The following is a 20,073-nucleotide window of genomic DNA, read 5'->3' as shown; positions in this document are numbered from 1 at the left end:
CTGGAGATCACAGCAGGTCAGGCAACATCCATTGAGAGAAAGATGAGTCTTTATCAGAGCTGATGGGAAGTGTGGAGGGGGTAACAGTTATGCAAGAGTTGGGGGTGGGGTTGGAGGAGAGGGGAGGGGGTGTTAGAATGCTGGGGCAGCAAAGCGATCAGAATGTGAAAATGGCAGAACAATGGTGTGTCCAACTGTCAAATTGGAAGGGAAAAATAGTCTCACTGGAGTAGGGGGAGGGAAGGGAGGACATGGTGACAGAGAAAGTAAAAGCAAAGTTAAAAGAAAAGAAAGGAATGGATTCACAAATTGTTTGAAACTTTCCTGATATCATCAATGTTCATCACCTACCCACTGAAAATCCAGTCTCATGTACTTACTAACAAACAGGCATTGAATTGAACCTTTTAATCTGACCTCCCCAAAGTCACCTGCCTCCAGTGCTGCCTCATGTTTGTTACAGTAGACAACAGACCCGCTTAGAGGCCAAGTAATGCAAAGGGGACTGAAAACACATGCTTGTGAAGAAGGAAGTGAGAACATGCCTGAGCTTGACTCCAACTCTCCTTGGGAAAATTGTCCCTCTTTGTCCTGATACTTTTGTTCACCATTGGGCAACACATTCTTAGTTTTCTGGCCTCTACTCAACATAATGAGGATGCTATATGCTGTAATTACAGAGCTTCTATGCATCCTCACTCGTCTTCCTTGGTATCAGAAAATTGGCTGAATTCAGAATATACAATGTTGGTTGAAGTCATGTCAACTCTGTTCCATGAGTGCAATAGTATTATTACATTTTCAGAACTCTGGTTGTGGGCTAGCATGATAATATTCTCTTTCAAGCACTTTCCACTGCAGGATTTCTGGAGATTTTCAGTCATTACAATTGTTAGTGAAAGGGGCTAAAAGAAATTTGTTTTCCAATGTCTGACCTGAAAATGGCCAGAGTTTCTGTTGCCCTAGTCAATAAAATAAATTATTCACATCATGTTGTTCAGGTCTTCACACTCACTGTATGATTACTTTATACAAGCTTCATGAAAATGCTCCTACTTTATATCTAACTCTGAACCTAGTCTGAACCTGGATAGGTATATGCTGTCACCATCACTCTTAATGTATGGCTAGCTCTACAGAGCTTGTAGATCTCAATATAGCTCTACGGAGCTTGCTTGGTATAATGTGGGAGAAGAAAGCCACTTACTATTTAACTAGAAGAGGCTCTGCTAAAAACAAGAGGTAATTTTGTTGCATGATAGTAACTAGCTGGAGGTTACATGATAAGAAAGACATTGGTGTAAATCTGCCAATCTGACAAAAAAATACATTCACCTTTTGAAGAGTTCTTTCATTTGAAGCGCTCTAGTCTAGGCGAGGAATCTTCAGTAAAGTGGATTGGCTTTGAAACAAAGCCCATTTTCATGTCAATTCCTGCCATATTACAGCATTTTAAAATCCTGAAGCCACGTTCGCAGTGGTTGAGGCAGGGAGTCATCCCAGATTGAATCCACACTGTTGGCATCAGTTGGCATTGCAAACTAGCCATCCAGCTAACTGATTCTGGATCAATGGTGCTGGAAGAGCACAGCAATTCAGGCAGCATCGAGGAGCTTCAGCAAAATCGACGTTTTGGGCAAAAGCCCTTCATCAGGAATAAAGGCAGAGAGCCAAAAGGGTGGAGCCTCTCTGCCTTTATTCCTGATGAAGGGCTTTTGCCCGAAACGTCGATTTTGCTGAAGCTCCTCGATGCTGCCTGAACCTTTTTACCTTTTTACCTTATCCAGCTAACTGAGCTAAGCTGTACTTCAAACTGTACATTTTGCTTGAGAGCCTATCATCATTGCATGTTTGACAGCACTTAATCTACACAGAATGTAATATGAAGGAATAGACAAACCTTTAGAATTTGAAGGAATCAAATGGTAGTTTTAATATTCATTTGCTGACAGGTACAACTGCCAGGTAAAAACAATGACTGCAGATGCTGGAAACCAGATTTTGGATTAGTGGTGCTGGAAGAGCACAGCAGTTCAGGCAGCATCCGAGGAGCAGCAAAATCGACGTTTCGGGCAAAAGCCCTTCATCAGGAATAAAGGATTCCAGGTACAACTGCCATTTCACATCAAATAACCAACAACTCAACCCCTTCACTTTAACTCAAATTAACTGAGGTAATTTGGTAAACTGCGTGGATATCCTTGCTGTAAAATGTTGACCTGACTCAAGCATGTTGCTTTAGCTGTATCTGTATGAGTGTTCAAACAAGTTTGAACATATCAGACTTATTATCACCTTCATGACTTTTTATTCACAAAAATTGTTTTAATTTACTTTTTAAAACATAGCTGAGGATTCCTCACTTTTATTTTTGTAATTCAGCTTTGCAATCACACAAAATTGAAAAATAATATTAAAAAGGAAGAAGATTTTGGCACAGTCAAAAGGTTTGTAGCAGCATATTGACTTTATTATCACCAGGGGGCAGTAAATGCCTTTTTTACAGCAAAATCAGCCTTCGTGAAAATTGCTTTATTTATTCTTGGGATGTAGGTTTCTCTGGCATATTGGCATTTACTGCATTTCCCCAGTTGCTCTTCCAGACCCAGATGTGGGTTTTCTTGTTATACTGAATTTACTGGAATTCATTAATCAAAATCATGGTCTACAGAAAAACTGAAACAGACAATAAAATGTTGACCTAATTGCAGATATAAATTGTCTCTTGTTAAAACTCATAAATAATGTAATTTATTAAACTGTTCAGGTAATTGTATTTCTTTTATCCCTGCTGAGTTCATATCCTGTGGTTCAACTAGTTTTTGACTCACAACTCATTATTTCAGGTCCTCCATTAAATTCTCACCCTTCACAAAATATATAGCAAATATTTTCCAGCCTCTTCAAATCTCCTTTAGCACCTTTAACATTGTTCTCAGAGGGTTTTAAGAAGTCTTTTGTATGCGATTATATAAACTGCATTAATGCTTGTCCATCCTACTCGTCAGTGGATTCGCCGATCTGTGCACAATGATGTTACTTGTTCATACAAATCACGACAAATGCTGAAGTACTAGATTGTCTTAAATTCTCATAATTAATTACGGGTTGATCAGTATCATAAATCAACTGATTTTAAAAAAACTATGAAACATATGAACATAGAAAATTGGAGTAAGTATAGTCCATTCAGCACTTCAAGCCTGTTCTATCATTTAATATGATCATGACTGATTATCTCAGTACTCTTTTGCTGCTTTCTCCCCATACCTTTTGACCTCTTGAGCCCTAAGAATTATATTTAATTCCTTCTTGAAAACATTCAACATTTTGACGTCAACTGCTTTCTGTGGCAGAGAAATTCACAGATTTACTACACTTTGGGTCCAGAAATTTCTCTTCATTTCAGTCTGAATTGACCTACCCTGAACCCTTAGACTATGACCCCTAGTTCCAGACTCCCTGGTCATCAGAAATACCTTCTTGCATTTACTATTGTCTAGTCCTGTTAGAAATCTATAGATGTCTATGCGATTCTATCCTTCATTCTTCTAAAGCCCAGTGAATATAGTCTTAACCAATCCAATCTCCCTTCATACATCAGTCGTGGAATCAATCTGCCATACTTTTGTTGCACTGCCGTCATAGCCAGAATATCCTTTCTCTGGTAAGATGACCAAAAGTGCACACAATACTCCAGGGTGTGGTCTCATCAAGGCTCTGTACAATTGCAGTAAGTCATCACTGCTCTTGTACACAAATGCTCTCACTATGAAGGTCAACATACCATTTGACTTCCACAACACCGCTTTACCTAGATGTCTTCCTTCAGTAACTGTTGTACAAGGGCACACAGGTCTTGTTGCACCTATGCCTTTCCCAATCTACTGCTATTCAGATAATAATCTGCCTTCCTCCTTTGTGTTACCAAAGTGGATAACCTCACAATTATCCACAATGTACTTCATCTGTCATTCATTTGCACAAAAATTGTGAAATTATGCCTTTTGGTACAGGGTGGATATCTTTTACCCACACATCTGAAAATTGAAAAGGCCTAAAAGCTGAAGGTCTTTTTGAGTAGCTCAAATAGATCAGAATAAACCCATAGATATGCCAAGTTCAGGAGCTTGGGGAAAAAAAACTTCATTTGGTCCAAATGAGCCCAAACCAACATAAAAGTAAAGTATTTTTTCAAAGCCTGAACTCAGTAGGTCCACAGGTATATAGAGGTCTATTTGGGCCCTTTGAAAGATTTCTTATATTTGAGGTCTGCTTCGGTCCAATCATGCTAAGCGAAATTTATTTCCAAAGGATTTGAATAGACACGGCGGTAAGTATAGAAATATATGGAGACAAAGAAGAATAAGTGCAGAGATAATGCAAAAAGAATTAGAGCTTTTGATGAAGATAAAGTGAACCCATTCCCTAACAGATTAAGGGACAGTGTGTTCAAGAGTTAAATGAATATGTTGATTTCATTGTAAGCTGATGAACATTGGATCTTAAAGAGTAAGTGTATCTGAAACCCAAAAATATCCTAGAAACAGTTAGTCACAAGGTTTACGGATAAAGGATTCCTTAACAATATTCTACATTCATATAAAACTCCTCTGCCTACTTGTCAGCCTCAGATCACTTCCTGTACCCTAGTTAGTCTGAAAATTCAGGGTTCAAATTCCAAACCTGAAACCTGAGTGTAGAATGTAGACTGACAATCTGTGCAATATCAAGAGTGAATTGCAAGTTTAGAGGTGCCACCTTTTGGGTGAATCTTAAAACCAAATCTTTGTCTCCACATGTTTCTCTACTTACCACTGGGTCTATTCAGGTCCTTTGGAAATTAACTTCACACATGTCCTTGACGAGGAGGATTCTTTGGCATCATTTTGAATGAGAATAACAAGTTTGCTTGTTGTTCAGATTAATACTTACTGATCAAATTATCTAGTTGTCTACCATTCCGCAGTTTACATTTTGCTGTATAAACCTCCCTCCCCCTTGTTTGACATCAACAATGGGAAGAAAAATGAGAAATATGATGTGAATAAGGAAAACCAGTCCCAATTTTTCCCTCAAAGTTTGATTGGCAAATTCAGTTTCTCAGTATTGAGCAGCAATCTTCTAATTTCCATATATTTGCAACTTATTTAAAACTCAATTCATCTTGATGTGCAAATTGGAGCAGGTACCCTGGCAGCGGAAACACATTGAATGTTTGTCCTGACCATTACACAACTACTTCTTCAGAACAATATCACTTTATGTCCCATAGCCGCCATTCTCAATGATTTTTCGTCCACTCACCCAGCATCAGAGAACCACCAGTCTCACTATATCATCAAGGAGGAGAAAGTGAGGTCTGCAGATGCTGGAGATCAGAGCTGGAAATGTGTTGCTGGAAAAGAGCAGCAGGTCAGGCAGCATCCAGGGAACAGGAGAATCGACGTTTCGGGCATAAGCCCTTCTTCAGGATTCCTGAAGAAGGGCTTATGCCCGAAACGTCGATTCTCCTGTTCCCTGGATGCTGCCTGACCTGCTGCGCTTTTCCAGCAACACATTTCCAGCTCACTATATCATCATGCCTGCTCTCAGACTAACTCATGCACCACTTCAGTTTTGGAACTCAGGGACACCAATGACTTGTATGCATCTGCTAGGTTGCTTTGCATGGATGGATAAACATACATCTCATACGTTTGGTGAGGATGCATCTTTTGGCTCTTAGTTTGCTTTCTTAGCCCTCAAGCACTCTATCATTTACTTGGAAGCCGCTAGACTCTATGTACTTCACATTGTTATCACGAGGCACACTCACCGACTTCAGCATTGATTTACTAACGGCCATCCTCTGTGTGTGGCGTGTGTTTCTATTTAGCACACAGGGTTTTTATTGCCCATTACAGGCTGCCAGTCTCTGTCACTTACATTGCATTTCAGTGCAAAAGGAGATGCAGGAAAATTGTAACAGTGGACAGCACTGAATAAGTCAAGCTTTCATTCAGATAGGGGTGAACAAGTCATTGTTTGGTACATTACTATGCAAACGTAAAACCCAGTGAGTGAGTAAGACTTGTGGAAGATGCAAAAAGCCTAGGGTCTAATAAATGGACATAATGCATATGGAGAGTTAAGTACATGAACTTTGGTGAGGTAGGCTTGCAACTGCCTTTATTCCTGATGAAGGGCTTTTGCCCGAAACGTCGATTTCAAAGCTCCTTGGATGCTGCCTGAACTGCTGCACTCTTCCAGCACCACTAATCCAGGATCTGGTTTCCAGCATATGCAGTCATTGTTTTTACCTTGCAACTGCAGAGTCAGAGAGTGTAGTGGAATTATAAGTGTAAAGTAGCGGAGAGAAGATAGTGGCACCTACCCATGTGAAGTACTGAAGAACATTAACCATCTTTATACATTGCGAGGTGTTCCTTTCCACCTGGGACACAGCACAGTCCAAGGCTACAATCCATGTACAGGTAACTGTGTCCGGTGGCATGGTTGCTTGTGTTAGTCAGTTGGAAAAAGGACTGCTCTCTTCTCTATTACCCTCACCACCCTGTCCGCAATTACCTCCAGATCTCTATACAAGTAGCAAGCTTTCCTTTCCTATGGATCATATGTTTGGGAATAATGATGGGTAGGAGGGCCCTGGCTTGCAGCATCTAAATGGATATAGAGTTGGGCATTAAATTTGGTGCTAGACCCATGGAAGCCAAAAGGTCCCAGCAGTGATGAGCATACTCTGGCCACATGATTACCTGTGAAAGGCATCCGTGAGTTGACTGTGTAATTAATGAGGTGAAGAGAGGAAGATTGCATGAAAAAAGTCACTCTATAGACTGGGTGTCATGAATCTCACTCAACAATACACTTAAAGTGCAAATGGGAAAATTCAGCTCATTGTCATTCCCTACATCAATATCTATGCTTCCATCATGCTTCATGAACTGTTTAGTTGTTTCAAACATCCAAGAGATTGTGAAGGCATAAACTAAGTTTAAATTCTTGGCTGTTAATTTAGATTTGTGTCCACCGGAGTTTGGAAAATCAGGTGATGATTTTGTTAAAACATTGAACATCTTGAGGAGATTTGACAAAGTAGATGTAGACTGGATTCTTCTCATAGAAGAATCTGTAACTAGATGTCACTGTTTTAAAATAATGGGATGCCTAGTTAGAACAGAAAAGACTTCTTTTAATTTCAGGGGTCATGAGTCTTTGAACTCTTCTTGAAAAGTTGGTAGAAGCGGAAACTTTGAATATTTTTAAGGCAATGGCAGATAAATTGTTTGGAAGCAACAGGGTGAAAGGTTATCGGGGTAGGTTGTAATACAATTTGAGATTACAATTAGGTTGTCCATGATCCTGTTAAATGGTGCAGACTCAAGGGGCTGATTGGCCTATCCCTGCTCCTCGTTCATTTGTTCATCTTTCAATGGATCTGAATTTTATCAACATTTAGGAAAACTGCTTCAGTCCCATCTCTACATTTGGTCTAAGTGGTCCATCCATAGAAGATTATATGATAAAGATTTTTGATTTTCTAAAATATATATTTTAGGGTGATTAGTCTTTTGAGGGATCAGTGAAAACTAGATTATCCATTTGCATTATACACATGTAGAATGTAGGACATCATATAGTTCTCTTTGCAGAATATATATATGTATTGCTCAATATATTTTGAAATGAGCACCATTGAAACTTTTCCAACCATGATAGCCATATTATGAGTAGTTTTAGTATCCTTTTCAAAGAATGGCTTCAATGACTTCTGTGAATTGTAAAGACCAGCCTCGGGCGACTGTCTGTGGGGAGTTTGGACTTTCTCCCTGTGGCTGTGTGGGTTTCCTCTGGGTGCTCCGGTTTCCTGTCATGGTCCAAAGATGTGCAGGTTAGATGAATTGGTCATACTAAAATTACCCATAGTGTTCAGGGATGTGTAGGTTAGGTGCATTAGTCAGGGGTAAAGATAGGACAATAGGGTAGGGGAATGGGTCTGAGAGGGTTACTCTTCAGAGGGTCAGTGTGGACTTGGTAGGCCGAAGGGCCTGTTTCCACACTGTAGGAATTCTATGATTCTATGATTAGGTGTCAGGCTAATTTCCAGAAATAAGCCTAACTCTGCAGTTTTCTTGGTTAAACCCTTTTAAAGACCTTACCCAAGCACTCAGCAAATACAACATAAATCCATAATGACAATACCATTTGTTGTTACATTATCTTACTTCCATTACTTTACAGCAAGAGATCATGGAACAGCCTTACATTCAATGTATGATAGACCAATCGTTTTCAAACTAAATTTATTGCACTTCTACAGAAGGTAATTAAAACCAGAGCTTCAGCATTTATATTAGAACTGGAAATTAAAAGCAGGGAGCAGCAAGGATTTTTAAGCACAGTCAATAACTTATTAAATAATAAATATTTACAATGAAAAAACATCTATCTTGTTTGCCTACCTGTGTACAGAAGGAATATGGTTTCGTGCAGGATGGGTGGCAGTGTCTGGTAGCAGTTGGCTGATTTCGGGGAGAGCATCCTCCTAAATTTAATAAATTCAACAACATTATGCATTCATAAGCTTCAATAATACTGAAGACTGACAATTATTTAAAAACTATATTCTTTAATAATGTACTGTTTATTAACACTACTAAAATCATGCAGAAATTGGGAATGTAAGAGCACAGCTACGACACAGCCTTATGAATTATGAATTCAACTACCAAAGATTCAATAAATTGTAACTTTACAATGTGTTCTGGTTTAATGATGTCGTGTTCCACATGGTATATATTTTACAACGTTTTGTCAGAAGGAGACAAGGACAAAAAATATTCTTCATGTTCCTGTCTGCCATGCAGATGTCTTAAGTTCTCAAGGAGAAAGTTAACTTTACAGTGTAGTTACAGCTTGCCACTATGCACTTTTGCCCAACCCCAACACCACCCTGGCTTACCACTGGGAGGCAACCAGGCTCCATCTTCAGGACCCATCTTCTTTTGAAAAATCCAAACTGCATGTTATATTATGCCCTCAACTGATATTTAAATGTGCAGCTTTGTGCCATTGTACTTTTGATTTCTCAATCTTTCCACACTGACCAAAGAACGAGATTAAAGTCGTATTTCCCATTTTCAGGCATATAAAGCAAGCAAGAAAATTTAAGCCTCTTACCCAGTAAAAATTATTTAACATTTATTATAGTCTGAAAAATATCTTAGTGATTGTGATTTTTTTTTGAGTTGATTTATTATTGACACATGCGCCAAGACACAGTGAAAAACAATGTTTTGCTTGCTAACCAGATGAATCATATCTTCCATAAGGACATCTGGATAATGGAGAATAATGAAGTAACACCATGTCTGGGGAAGGCCGAAATTGTCATGATAGGCATAACAAACTCAAATAACAGGGCTTTTTATGCTGGTTTTTAAGATGGGGAGATACAGCAGGATTGAGATGCTGCAGAAAGCAGTTTCAGAACATGAGGCAAGATAGTTATAAGAATAGCTGCTGGGCATAAAGCAGTAAAGATTTAATATAGGGTTTAGAGGACTCAAGGACATTTACAAGGTAAAGATGCTGGAGTGGTTTATAAGAGATAGGGAAGCTGAGATCATGGAAATATTTGCAAATGAGTGGAAGAATGCTAAAGTGGATTGCAACGGTCAAGGGAAGCTTGTGCACTTCGGCACAGGAGGAGATGTGGACTTTATTATGTGTCAGGACATAGATATGTACCATTGGGAATAAAATTCAACTTATGAAAGACAAAAGCAATGTAAGGATAATGATGTTGAAACAAAAATTGGGTGTAAATTAATGGGTGAAGTCGGGAAGATGTAGCTTTATGGATGTGGAAGTTTGATTTGAGGTTAGTTCATGGAGGTTGGAAGATGAGCTCAGAATGAACCAAGGTATCACATCCCTGGACTATAGCTGAGGTGGAACCAGGAAGGAGACAGGGTCAAAGATTGAGGCATATAACCATTTACAAAATCAAAAAAAGACGGAATCAGTTTTGGAAATAATAAGAAACAGAAGCTTTTAGCAAACTCAGGGCTCAGTTTTCCTGAGGGCTACAGGATCCTGGTGTTGAGACTAAATAGGAACTTGTGTACCAGCCATCAGTGATCACTGGATAATTCTGCGTTTGCAATCCTGTGCTCTCTGACTGCAGGCCTAATCATAAGCCAATCAGGAGCGATAAATGCCAATGGGCCACTTAGTAGAAGGTCAGGAGTGCATCTCAATATTGAGGTGTCATCTGGAAACCTGAGTAATCAACAAGACAAACTGTGGCCAAAGTTAACAGGTACTCATTGCTGAGTTAGGAGCTTACCATTTTGGGATGGACACTTCTACCCAAACCCCAGCACCACCGTGGCTTGCCTCTAGGAGGCCACCAACCTCCATCTATGCAACTCATCTGTATTGTGGGACATCTAGGCTGTATTTTAAATTTGCCCACAATTGAGACTTTAATTCATCCAATTAACATAATAATCCATGTATGAAATTGCCACCAAACTTGCTTCTCAATCCTCCTCTGCCTCAGTGGTAACATTTAACCCACAGGCTTAATATCAGGTATAGAGTTGTAGATGTTTGCAAAGTCCCTATAGTTACCTTGTAGGTTACAGCTCTGTGTCATTAATATGAAAATAAAAGTTGACCACATATTTAAGATAACATTAACAAGAGGTTACATTTAAATACTGATGAGGAGGCGGCAGAGTTTCAAACACTTGGATTCACCTGAGTTGACTGTGTAGGCTGGTGGGATGAAAATGTGACAATAAATAACTTTGCTGATCAGTTGCCAGTGTGCTCCACTTAAATTTGCAGAACTGAAACCACCGAAAATTACTGTCATACCAGGAGAACAGCTTTAATGGGGGAATCTCCATGTGAGAAGGGCACTAAATGATATCAATATTATTCCATCAAAATGGCTGGAGTGAGAGGGGATTGTAATCTTGGAGGATTTTTCTGACAATGAAAAAATTCCAGAGACAGAAGGTGATGGTGGAGATTTTAGGGATATCGGAGATGATTAGGAAAAACCAATGTCATGAAGATGTCTTAAGTGTTCAAAGGGAAAGTTTATTTTACACTATAGTAATCGCTTGCCACTTGGAAGCTATGCTTCTGTCCAACTCCCAACACTCACGATTCAGACTATTTGCTTTGGGGAAGTCAAGCGTTAACTCTGTTTGAAGTGAGTGAAGTAGGAAGATGTGTTATGGCACCAAAAATTATTTTACAGCTATAAAATTCTATAATGGCATTTTAAATATAAGTAGTCAGTCTGATGCATTCATCCTAAAATAAATAGAGGAATTTAATGAAAAAGATGAACAATTACTCAAGATCAAACACTGACAGAAACTGTTACCCTGATTATTCAGTCTCTGTCAATTGGATGCAGAATATAAAGTTAGATATGGTTTACCTGTCACATTCATACCATCTGAGCGGACACACCATACAGTTCGTTCATTACCATTCCAAGAGCTTGTCCTCCACTCATATTCATGACAATTTCCCTCTAGAAATAAAATATTCAAATTGTTCATTGCAGGAAGAAAATTCAACTTACTTTTGCTTCATGAATTTGAATTTAGGCCATCAAAATAAAAATAAAAAGGCAAAACATGAGGCTCTCATTAATTTGAAGCAGTGATTTTGAATGGCATGATGAGAATGCAAGTACAAAGTTACCAGAAAAATGTCACCACAAAAAGAAACTTAAAAATAGACTGCTTTTTACCTTACAGCTTTAAACCTCCTTGGATTGGAGCATATATCTGAGCATTCCTGTTATCTCTGAAGTTGAATACTACACGTATTGTACTCATTTATTTTGCATCAAACTAGGTAAAGGAGGTCATACTTTCACAATCCATGTGTTGAGGCTTTAAGCAGACCTAAATGTGCTGAAATTACCCCTTGGGAGGTTTTAAGCACAAGTGAAAAGGGTGAAAATGAATGTGACAGTATGTTAGATTAAGTGATTAACGAATACAAATTATGGAACATGATAAAGGTCATATGACCCATCAAATCCTCTTTTGCAGACCATGTACAACTTACCCTATCATGGAACTTAATCAAGCCTTTTGACTCCTGGAGGGAAAATACTGCATTAAAACTTTCTTGATCCCAAAAGTTATTTAACATGTACCAGAACATTCGCCCATTATTCACATCTCCATTATTTCAATTCAGGAAGGCACGCAGATATCAAACATAATAGCTCCAACCCTTTGCTATACCAAGCATCATTTTTATTCTTCACATATTCCAATCAGCACAGAATTTCAGCACTGCACTCCTTTGACAATTCTCCATGCCTCTGATCTTCATTCTCTTGAATAGTACCACAACAAAACTAACTTGATATTCAAGTAAGTATGAAACAAGTTAATTTAAAAATGTAAATGACATGGCATCTGTAATTTAATGTTAAATTTTGAAATCATTTTGAATATAGTAGGAAAATAATTCATATGCAGTTTTCAGAAATGGGGATGTCTTTATTAACCTTATGTTCCTCAGCAGTCATCTTTATTAGTGCCTTTATTTATTTTCAGTTGAGGTCAGAAGCTGATAAGCTTCAAATTTAGTTCTGTGGAGGTGAAGGGCAAAGTCTTTCAAATTGAACTAGATTAAAGTAACTTTCAATTACACATGTATCTTTCAGTGTGATCTATCTCTGAATGGACATTGCAAATTGCACTTTAAGGTTATTTTAGCAGCACAGAACTGCTCACTGCCAGCAACAGAGACCAATTTTCAATCTTATCTCTTTATAACAGTGGTGCACAACACATAGCACCGTTTCCAGACAGCAAGGCTTTGTGAAGGCTCAGTTAGCACTTATAATTTTGTGAAATGCTGAATAATTCAATTGCACTGACCCAGGTGGACAGATTTCAAATGCAGTTTCCTTTTCTCTGTATGTTTTTATCTCCTTTTCTATTGTTTTTCTTCTTCTTTACTTTTTTTACCATGTTGTCTCCTTTCCTGCAGAATTTCCTTTCCTTTTCCACATACTCTTGCTAACGAGAAGGAAACTGTTCCAGGAATATTCCATTGGTAGAAGTACTCACAATGGTTAGTAAAGTGGATACTTCATCCAAGTCCGTGGCAGTGCCAAAAGAATGCCATCGTCAATTGCCGATTTACCTTTGACTAATGCACATGAACTTCACTCAGACTCTAAACTATCAGCAAAAATTGGAACTTGCAACACATATAACTTAGATTTAAAACAGAATCAAAGCTTCAAATAAATATTGAAAATCAGAAGTCTTGGTTTAACTTCTGAGAAGATTCACTGAACTCATTCCAAAATATGGTAAAAACAAGAACTGCAGATGCTGGAAACCAGATTCTAGATTAGAGTGGTGCTGGAAAAGCACAGCAGTTCAAGCAACATCCAAGGAGCAGGAAAATCGACGTTTCGGGCAAAAGCTCTTCATCAGGAATATGAAGGGCTTTTGCCCAAAACGTCGATTTTCCTGCTCCTCGGAAGCTACCTGAACTGCTGTGCTTTTCCAGCACCACTCTAATCTAGAATCATTCCAGAATATGGGCTTGCCTTACGAAGAAAGGTTGAGTGGATTAAACCTCCCCACGCTGGAGTTTAGAAGGAATAAGAGGTGACCTTATTGAACAAACAAGATCTTGAGGAAAATGGATAGTGTGGACAACTGGAGAATGTTTTCTCTTGTGGGAGAGATTAAAATGAGAGACGTAGGTTAAGAATGAGGTCCTCTGTTTAAAACAAAGGTGGGGCATTTTATTTCTTTCTCTCAGATGTTCATTACAGTGTGGAATTGTCTTCTTCAGAACATAGTAGATATGAGGTCTTTAAATTTATTCAACATTGATTTCAATAATTTTTGACTGACGAGGGAATCAATTGCAGACAGGAAAGTGGAGCCGAAAGCACAACAAGATTAACCACCATTTTGCTGATTAACGTGCTTGCATTTTTGGCTCTAACTTAATCTGTTCAACCTTGCTTCATAGACTCTATCTTTCTCCCTAACAACAGACTAAACCTGAATCTTTTTCCTTTAGCATGCTCTCCTACTTAGCACCAAGGTGTGAGTCCAACTATAAATTCATCTGGGTATGTTCATCTCTGTAATATCCCCCATCTTTTCCCTCCCTTAGCCTATCTATTAGTAAAATCTTCATTCATGACTTGTTTCCTCTAGGTTTGAATATTGCAATGTCATCCTGGCTGGTGTCTCATGTTTTACCCTCTGTAATTTCAAGATCATTAAAATATTTGCTCACCGTGTCCTGCTACTTGCTGCTTGTGTTGCCCTGCTAGCACCTACTCCCAGGAATCTAATATCACCGCATTGTTGATTTAAATGGCTCACAGGAAAGAAACACTTTGATTTTAAAATTTTATACCTTGGATTCAAATCCTTCCATGTGTGCTCATAAAGTCCCCCAATTCAATGTTGTGTGATGTGGAGGTGAATTTTGAAGTAGTGGTGTTCAGAAGTGACTTTTGTAAGAAGTGTTGGTGAGACGTTTCAATACAACTTGTAGATGGTACACAACTGCTACAGTGTCTTTGTGGTGGAAGGAGTGAGTGCAGAAGATGGTGAATGAGGTGCTAATCAAAGAGACTGCTTTGCCTGGATGATGTTGAGCTTCTTGAATGTGGTTGGAGCTGCACTCATCTAGGGAATTGGGGAGATTCCATCATACTCTTGACTTCACCATACAGATTTGGACATGTTTTGAGGAGTCAGAAAGTGAATTACACACCAAAAAACACCTTGTCTCTGAATTTCTCTTGTATACGACTAATCTAGTTTAGTCCACATCAATGGTGAGCCCCACCAAATTGCAAATGAGGATTCAGCATTGACAATGAATGTCAAGGATTAATGTTGGATTCTCTGTTGTTGGAGATAGTCACATTGACTGATATTTGTGTGGCATGAATGTTACTTGCAGTCACCCTCATTCAATTCAGTTTTTGTGTTGATGTTAAGATCAAGGCTAGGCCAGGCAGAACCAAACCAAGTGTTAGTGAGCAGATTATTGTTGAGCAAATACAGCTTCGTAGCACTATCAATGATGCATCCACAATTGAGAGTAGACTTATGCGATGGTAATTGGTTGGATTGGATGGGACATACCTAGTTCCTCATTCCTGATGAAGGGCTTTGTGGGCACAGTCCAAAGATGTGCAGGTCAGGTGAATTGGCCATGCTAAATTGTCCGTAGTGTTAGGTAAGGGGGAAATGTAGGGGTATGGGTGGTTTGCATTTGGCGGGTCGGTGTGGACTTGTTGGGCCGAAGGGCCTGTTTCCCACACTATAAAGTAATCTAATCTAATCTCTTGCTCCTCGGATGCTGCCTGACCTGCTGTGCTTTTCCAGCACCACTCTCGATTCTGGTCTCCAGCATCTGAGGTCCTCACTTTCTCCTAGTTGATTTCAACCTTACTGCGAAGCCTCTTCCATGGATGCCTACTTTGAAGAAGTTCTCTTCCTCTCTCTATAAGGATCTCAATGAGTCTCTCTCTTTCACTGCAACCCCCCCCCACCAAGTCATCTCCTCTGCCCTGAAGCCTTTCAGCTATATTCTGAAGCAGATATACTACCACAGCCACATCTCCTTCCTTCCTTCCTGATGAAGGGCTTATGCCCGAAATGTGGATTCTCCTGTTCCTCGGATACTGCCTGACCTGCTGTGCTTTTCCAGCATGACACTCTCAACTGGGACACACCTGGCTAAATTCCCAAATTGCTGAATAGATACCAACATTGTAACAGGGCTAGAACAGCTTGGCTAGGTATGGAGCTAGTACTAGAGTACAGATCTTCAGGAAAAGTACCAAATGTTGTCAGAACCTTTTCAGTACCAATGCCTTCAGCTTGTTTTCGATAACACATGGTGTGAATGGATCGGCTGAGGTCTGGCTTGTATGATATTATTTTTATTTGTTCATGGGATGTGGAAGTTATTGGTTATATCAGCGGTTATTTCCCTTTCTCAATTGCATTGAAGAAGGTGATGCTAAGTTGTCTGTTGAATCACTGCATTCTTGTGGTGTGCAGTGCTGCTAGAAACGAAGTTCAGCAATAATGACCACAATGAAGGAACTGTAATATATTTCCAAGTTGTTGACCTTTGATGTTTCCAAGCCAATCTATGTATGTCTGGTGCTGCTCCTGACATGCCCACTTGCACTCTTAATTGCACAAGTGTTGACCCCCTGGCTTATTGATAATGGCATAGCAGGAGTTATGTTGAAGTTACAGATTGTGGGTGAATACAATTTTGTTTCTGCTGATGGCCCACAGTGCTAACTGGATGCTCAGGATTGAGATGCTACTGCTGTTCAAAATCCATTTGGAGGGCAAGTATGTGAAGGTGAGGCTTCATCGCCACAATGCCTGTGCAGTGGTGACTCCAGCCATATTATCATAGGCATGGAAATCTACTATAGATAGATTGGTCAGGACAAGCTTAAAATCAGCATTTTTGCCTGTCCATTGCTTGCCCATTCTTAAGATGGTGGTGGTGAGCTGCTTTCTTGAATCACTGCAGTCCATTTTGAAAAGAGGGCTTTGCAAGGTAAATAAAACAGACTGTGCCATTGCCTTTTCAGCTCATTGCCAGTCGTCCACTTGGTTTAATTTCTCTAGTGAGACTTTGTAGCATAACAAGTGAGCTTAATGGCAACCATGTACTCACTGCTGATAGTTGTCAAAATCTAAACTGGTCACACAGTTCCTTTGGGGGAGAGAAATTTGCCATCCTTAGCTAGTCTGGCCTACATGTGACTCCAGATCCACAGCAACATTGTTACCTTTTAACTTCACTATGTGTAATTAAATTCTGGCCATGCCAGTGATGCCAAAATCCCACAAACAAATATTTCAAAAAGGCATACATACAAACTAGGGGTTTCATAGACTATTTGAATGTGCATTGCAGTGGCTCTCAAGTTACAGGTGGCCCGGAACGAGATGAGAATGTCAGAAGTTCCCTCCATAAAGAATATTGGTGAAATAGATGGTTTTCAAAAGAAAAGTCAGCAACGGTTTTATGGTCACCAGTAAAATTGCTTTACATTGCAGATTTTATCAATTTAATTCAAACTTCACCATCAGTCTTTGTTAGATTCTAACCTATATCCCCAAAATATTAACCTGGGTCTCTGGATTAATAGCCCAGTGACAATATTCTTACATTATCTCCTATCTGACATGGTATCACTTTGTATAATATATTGTGATCTGAAGAAGCGTCCGACTGAACTTGAAATGCTAAGTCTGTTCCTCTCTCTCCACAAATGTAGCCTGATCTGAGTTCCACCAGAACTTCCCATTTTTCTTTCCAGTCTTCAGTTATTCACAGTATCTTTTTCTACTACTGTATCTCCTTATTATCCACTTATTTATTTTAGTTTCATTTTTATTTCATAATGCTCCCATAAAGTGCCTTTGGAGATTCTATTTCATTTAAGGTGCCACATTTAAAATATTGCTTTTGTAATGGGATTCAAGACTGCAAACTACTCATTCTGACTTCTGAAACATTGCTGGGAAGAATGGCATATTGCCAATGTTGTTTGACAAGAATTCATCAGGACAAATGCAAGAATGCCAAATTTCAAACAGCCCAATTTTAGATCTAGCATTGCTCAATTAAGCAGGGTTGATTCATAAACTCATTATAAACATCATCTGGAAACTAGATCAGGAAGTTAAGGAGGTAGAAAACAGGAAACTGTAGGCCAGCTAGCTTAACGGTCTCCTCTATCAGACCTGCTGAGTTTTTCCAGTAATTTATGTTTAAATGTTTGATATCTATCATGGGGAATATAGTTGAATCAATTATTAAGGATATTATATCTAAGCACTCGAAAAAGCTTCACATTTAATTGGAAAGCATCAATGTGGCTTTGTGAAAGTAAAATTATGTTAAATCAATTTACTGGAGTCCTTTGAAGGAGCAACATATCCTATGGATAAAGGGAAACCTGTAGGGGTAATGTACTTGGATTTCAGGAGGCATTTGATACATCAAAAGTCGTTATGCAGCATAGGAGCTCATGGGGCAGGAGCGACATGGATAAAATATTGGCTGGCTAGCACAAAAACATACAGTATGCATAAATGGGTATTTCTTTAATTGACAGGATATAGTAAATGTAGAGTTCCACAGGGTTCTATGGTGGGGACTTTTTAAATAAAAGATATAAGTGATTAAATGGGATGAGCCAAAGTTTGGTTGCTAAATTTGCCGATGACACAAATGTAAGTGGGAAAGCATGTTGTGAACAGAACTTAAAGATGATATATATATATGCAACTAATGGGTGGGCAAAATTCTGGTAGATGGAGTATTATGTGGGAAAATATGAATTTTGTTCACTTTTTATGTGATTGCAATGCTGGGCAAGTCAGGTCCCAGAATGAAAGCTGGTCTTATGAACCTAAAAGTTTTATTTTGTCATTTTTTTGAAAGTTGCAATGCACTTTTAACATCATAAGGAATTATAAATATAAAATGAAAAAACACATTATATTTCCCAAGTAAGAAATATTTGAAATGGTTTTACTACAAATACTAGAGTTAAGTATTTACTTTTTAGCATTGCCTTTTACCCTCAACACAAATTACAGGTATTTAAAACTCAATGAAAGTTAATCCTGTTTCCAATTTAAAAATCCTTGTTCAGTGGAAATGGCTGCAATTGATTTATTTTTGGAAAGCTCCATCCTTTACTCAATGTGATTCCGTCAGTTAATGACACTTCCTGAGCCCTTTAAACAAACAACTAGCACAGTCGAAAAATGTGGCGCTGAAAAAGCACAGCAGGTCAGGCAGCATCCGAGGAGCAGGAAAGTTGACATTTCAGGCATAATCCCTTCAGCCCTTTCTGATGAAGGGCTTATGCCCGAAATGTAGATTCTTCTGCTCTTTGGATGCTACCTGACCTGCTGTGCTTTTCCAGTGCCACACTTTTCGACTCTGATCTCCAGCAAATGCAGTCCTCACTTTCTCCTAAGCAACTAACAAAGTTCACTTATTGTTGCTGGAACTTTAGCCAGATAAGACCTCTTTTATCCTGTGTTAACTGCACTGCTGCTGTTACATTTTTTTTGTTTTTGAAAGACCTATTCTTTCAAAATGAAACCTGTACACTCTCTGACCTTTTGGATGTTTCTATCTTCTGAAAATAATTTGTTTCAGCCTCTGTCTTCCTGTTCCCTAGGAGATCTTTCTTGCTGAGCAAAAGCCACTTTTTTCTACCTTTGTCTCTAAAGCACTGATTATTCACATCAAGGGTTTTAAATGCATAATTTAAAAATGCATGTAAAGAAACATCCAAACAACCTGACACCAATCACAGAATTGAAAAATCAAACACAATTTTAACATCGAAAATACTAACCAAGCTTAAAACCATACATTGTTCTATCTACATTAACACCCAGGTTTCCGGATAATAATAGTATATCCTGAACCTTTAGAGAAGAATAACAAGACTGATACCTGGAGACAGGGGGCATATCCAATAAGGAAAGTTTGAGCAGATTGGACTTGTTTCCATTAGAATTTAAAAGAGTGAGGGATGACTTGACTGAAGTAAGCGAGATCATAAAGAATCTTGACAAGGCAATGTGAAAACCATATTTCTTTTTGTGAATGAGTTTAGAGTTAGGGAGCAATGTTTAAAAGTTAGTATTAACTCTTTCAAGACAGATGCAACATTGGAACTCTGCCTCAGATGTTAGTAGAGGCAGGTTCGTTGAATACATTTAAGACAGAGATAGATTGATTTTCTTGCCTAGCAAGAATCGAAGATTACTCAGTGTAGAATAGCATGTAATTCAAACAACAAAGTATTGAATTATGCAGCAAACACATGGATTGGGTGGCCACTTTCTGCTTCCAATGTTTATATGATGGTAAAGGCTCCCACATTCTTACCAACATAAATTCACCATGAACCTTTCCTGCACTTACTGCCAACATTGGCACTTCCACTTCCTAGATTTAAAG

General features: G+C 38.8%; 1 protein-coding gene across 3 annotated transcripts in view; it reads right to left on the bottom strand.

Annotated features, from left to right (window-relative positions):
- Positions 1–20,073, bottom strand: part of thsd7ba (thrombospondin, type I, domain containing 7Ba) — a 919,481-nt gene that overhangs the window by 31,657 nt on the left and 867,751 nt on the right. For all 3 annotated transcript variants that reach the window (XM_087989223.1, XM_087989224.1, XM_087989222.1), the window contains 2 exons: positions 11,468–11,563; positions 8,466–8,548 (listed from right to left, as the gene is read on the bottom strand). In XM_087989223.1, coding sequence (XP_087845349.1) covers positions 8,466–8,548; positions 11,468–11,563 — 179 coding nt within the window. The remainder of the gene's footprint in view (positions 1–8,465; positions 8,549–11,467; positions 11,564–20,073) is intronic.

Source organism: Chiloscyllium plagiosum, unplaced genomic scaffold, assembly GCF_037043375.1.
Source record: "Chiloscyllium plagiosum isolate Xiang-an unplaced genomic scaffold, Cpla_swu_hap1 HiC_scaffold_7, whole genome shotgun sequence".
NCBI lineage: Eukaryota > Metazoa > Chordata > Chondrichthyes > Orectolobiformes > Hemiscylliidae > Chiloscyllium > Chiloscyllium plagiosum.
This window is presented reverse-complemented; position numbering and strand designations above follow the sequence as displayed.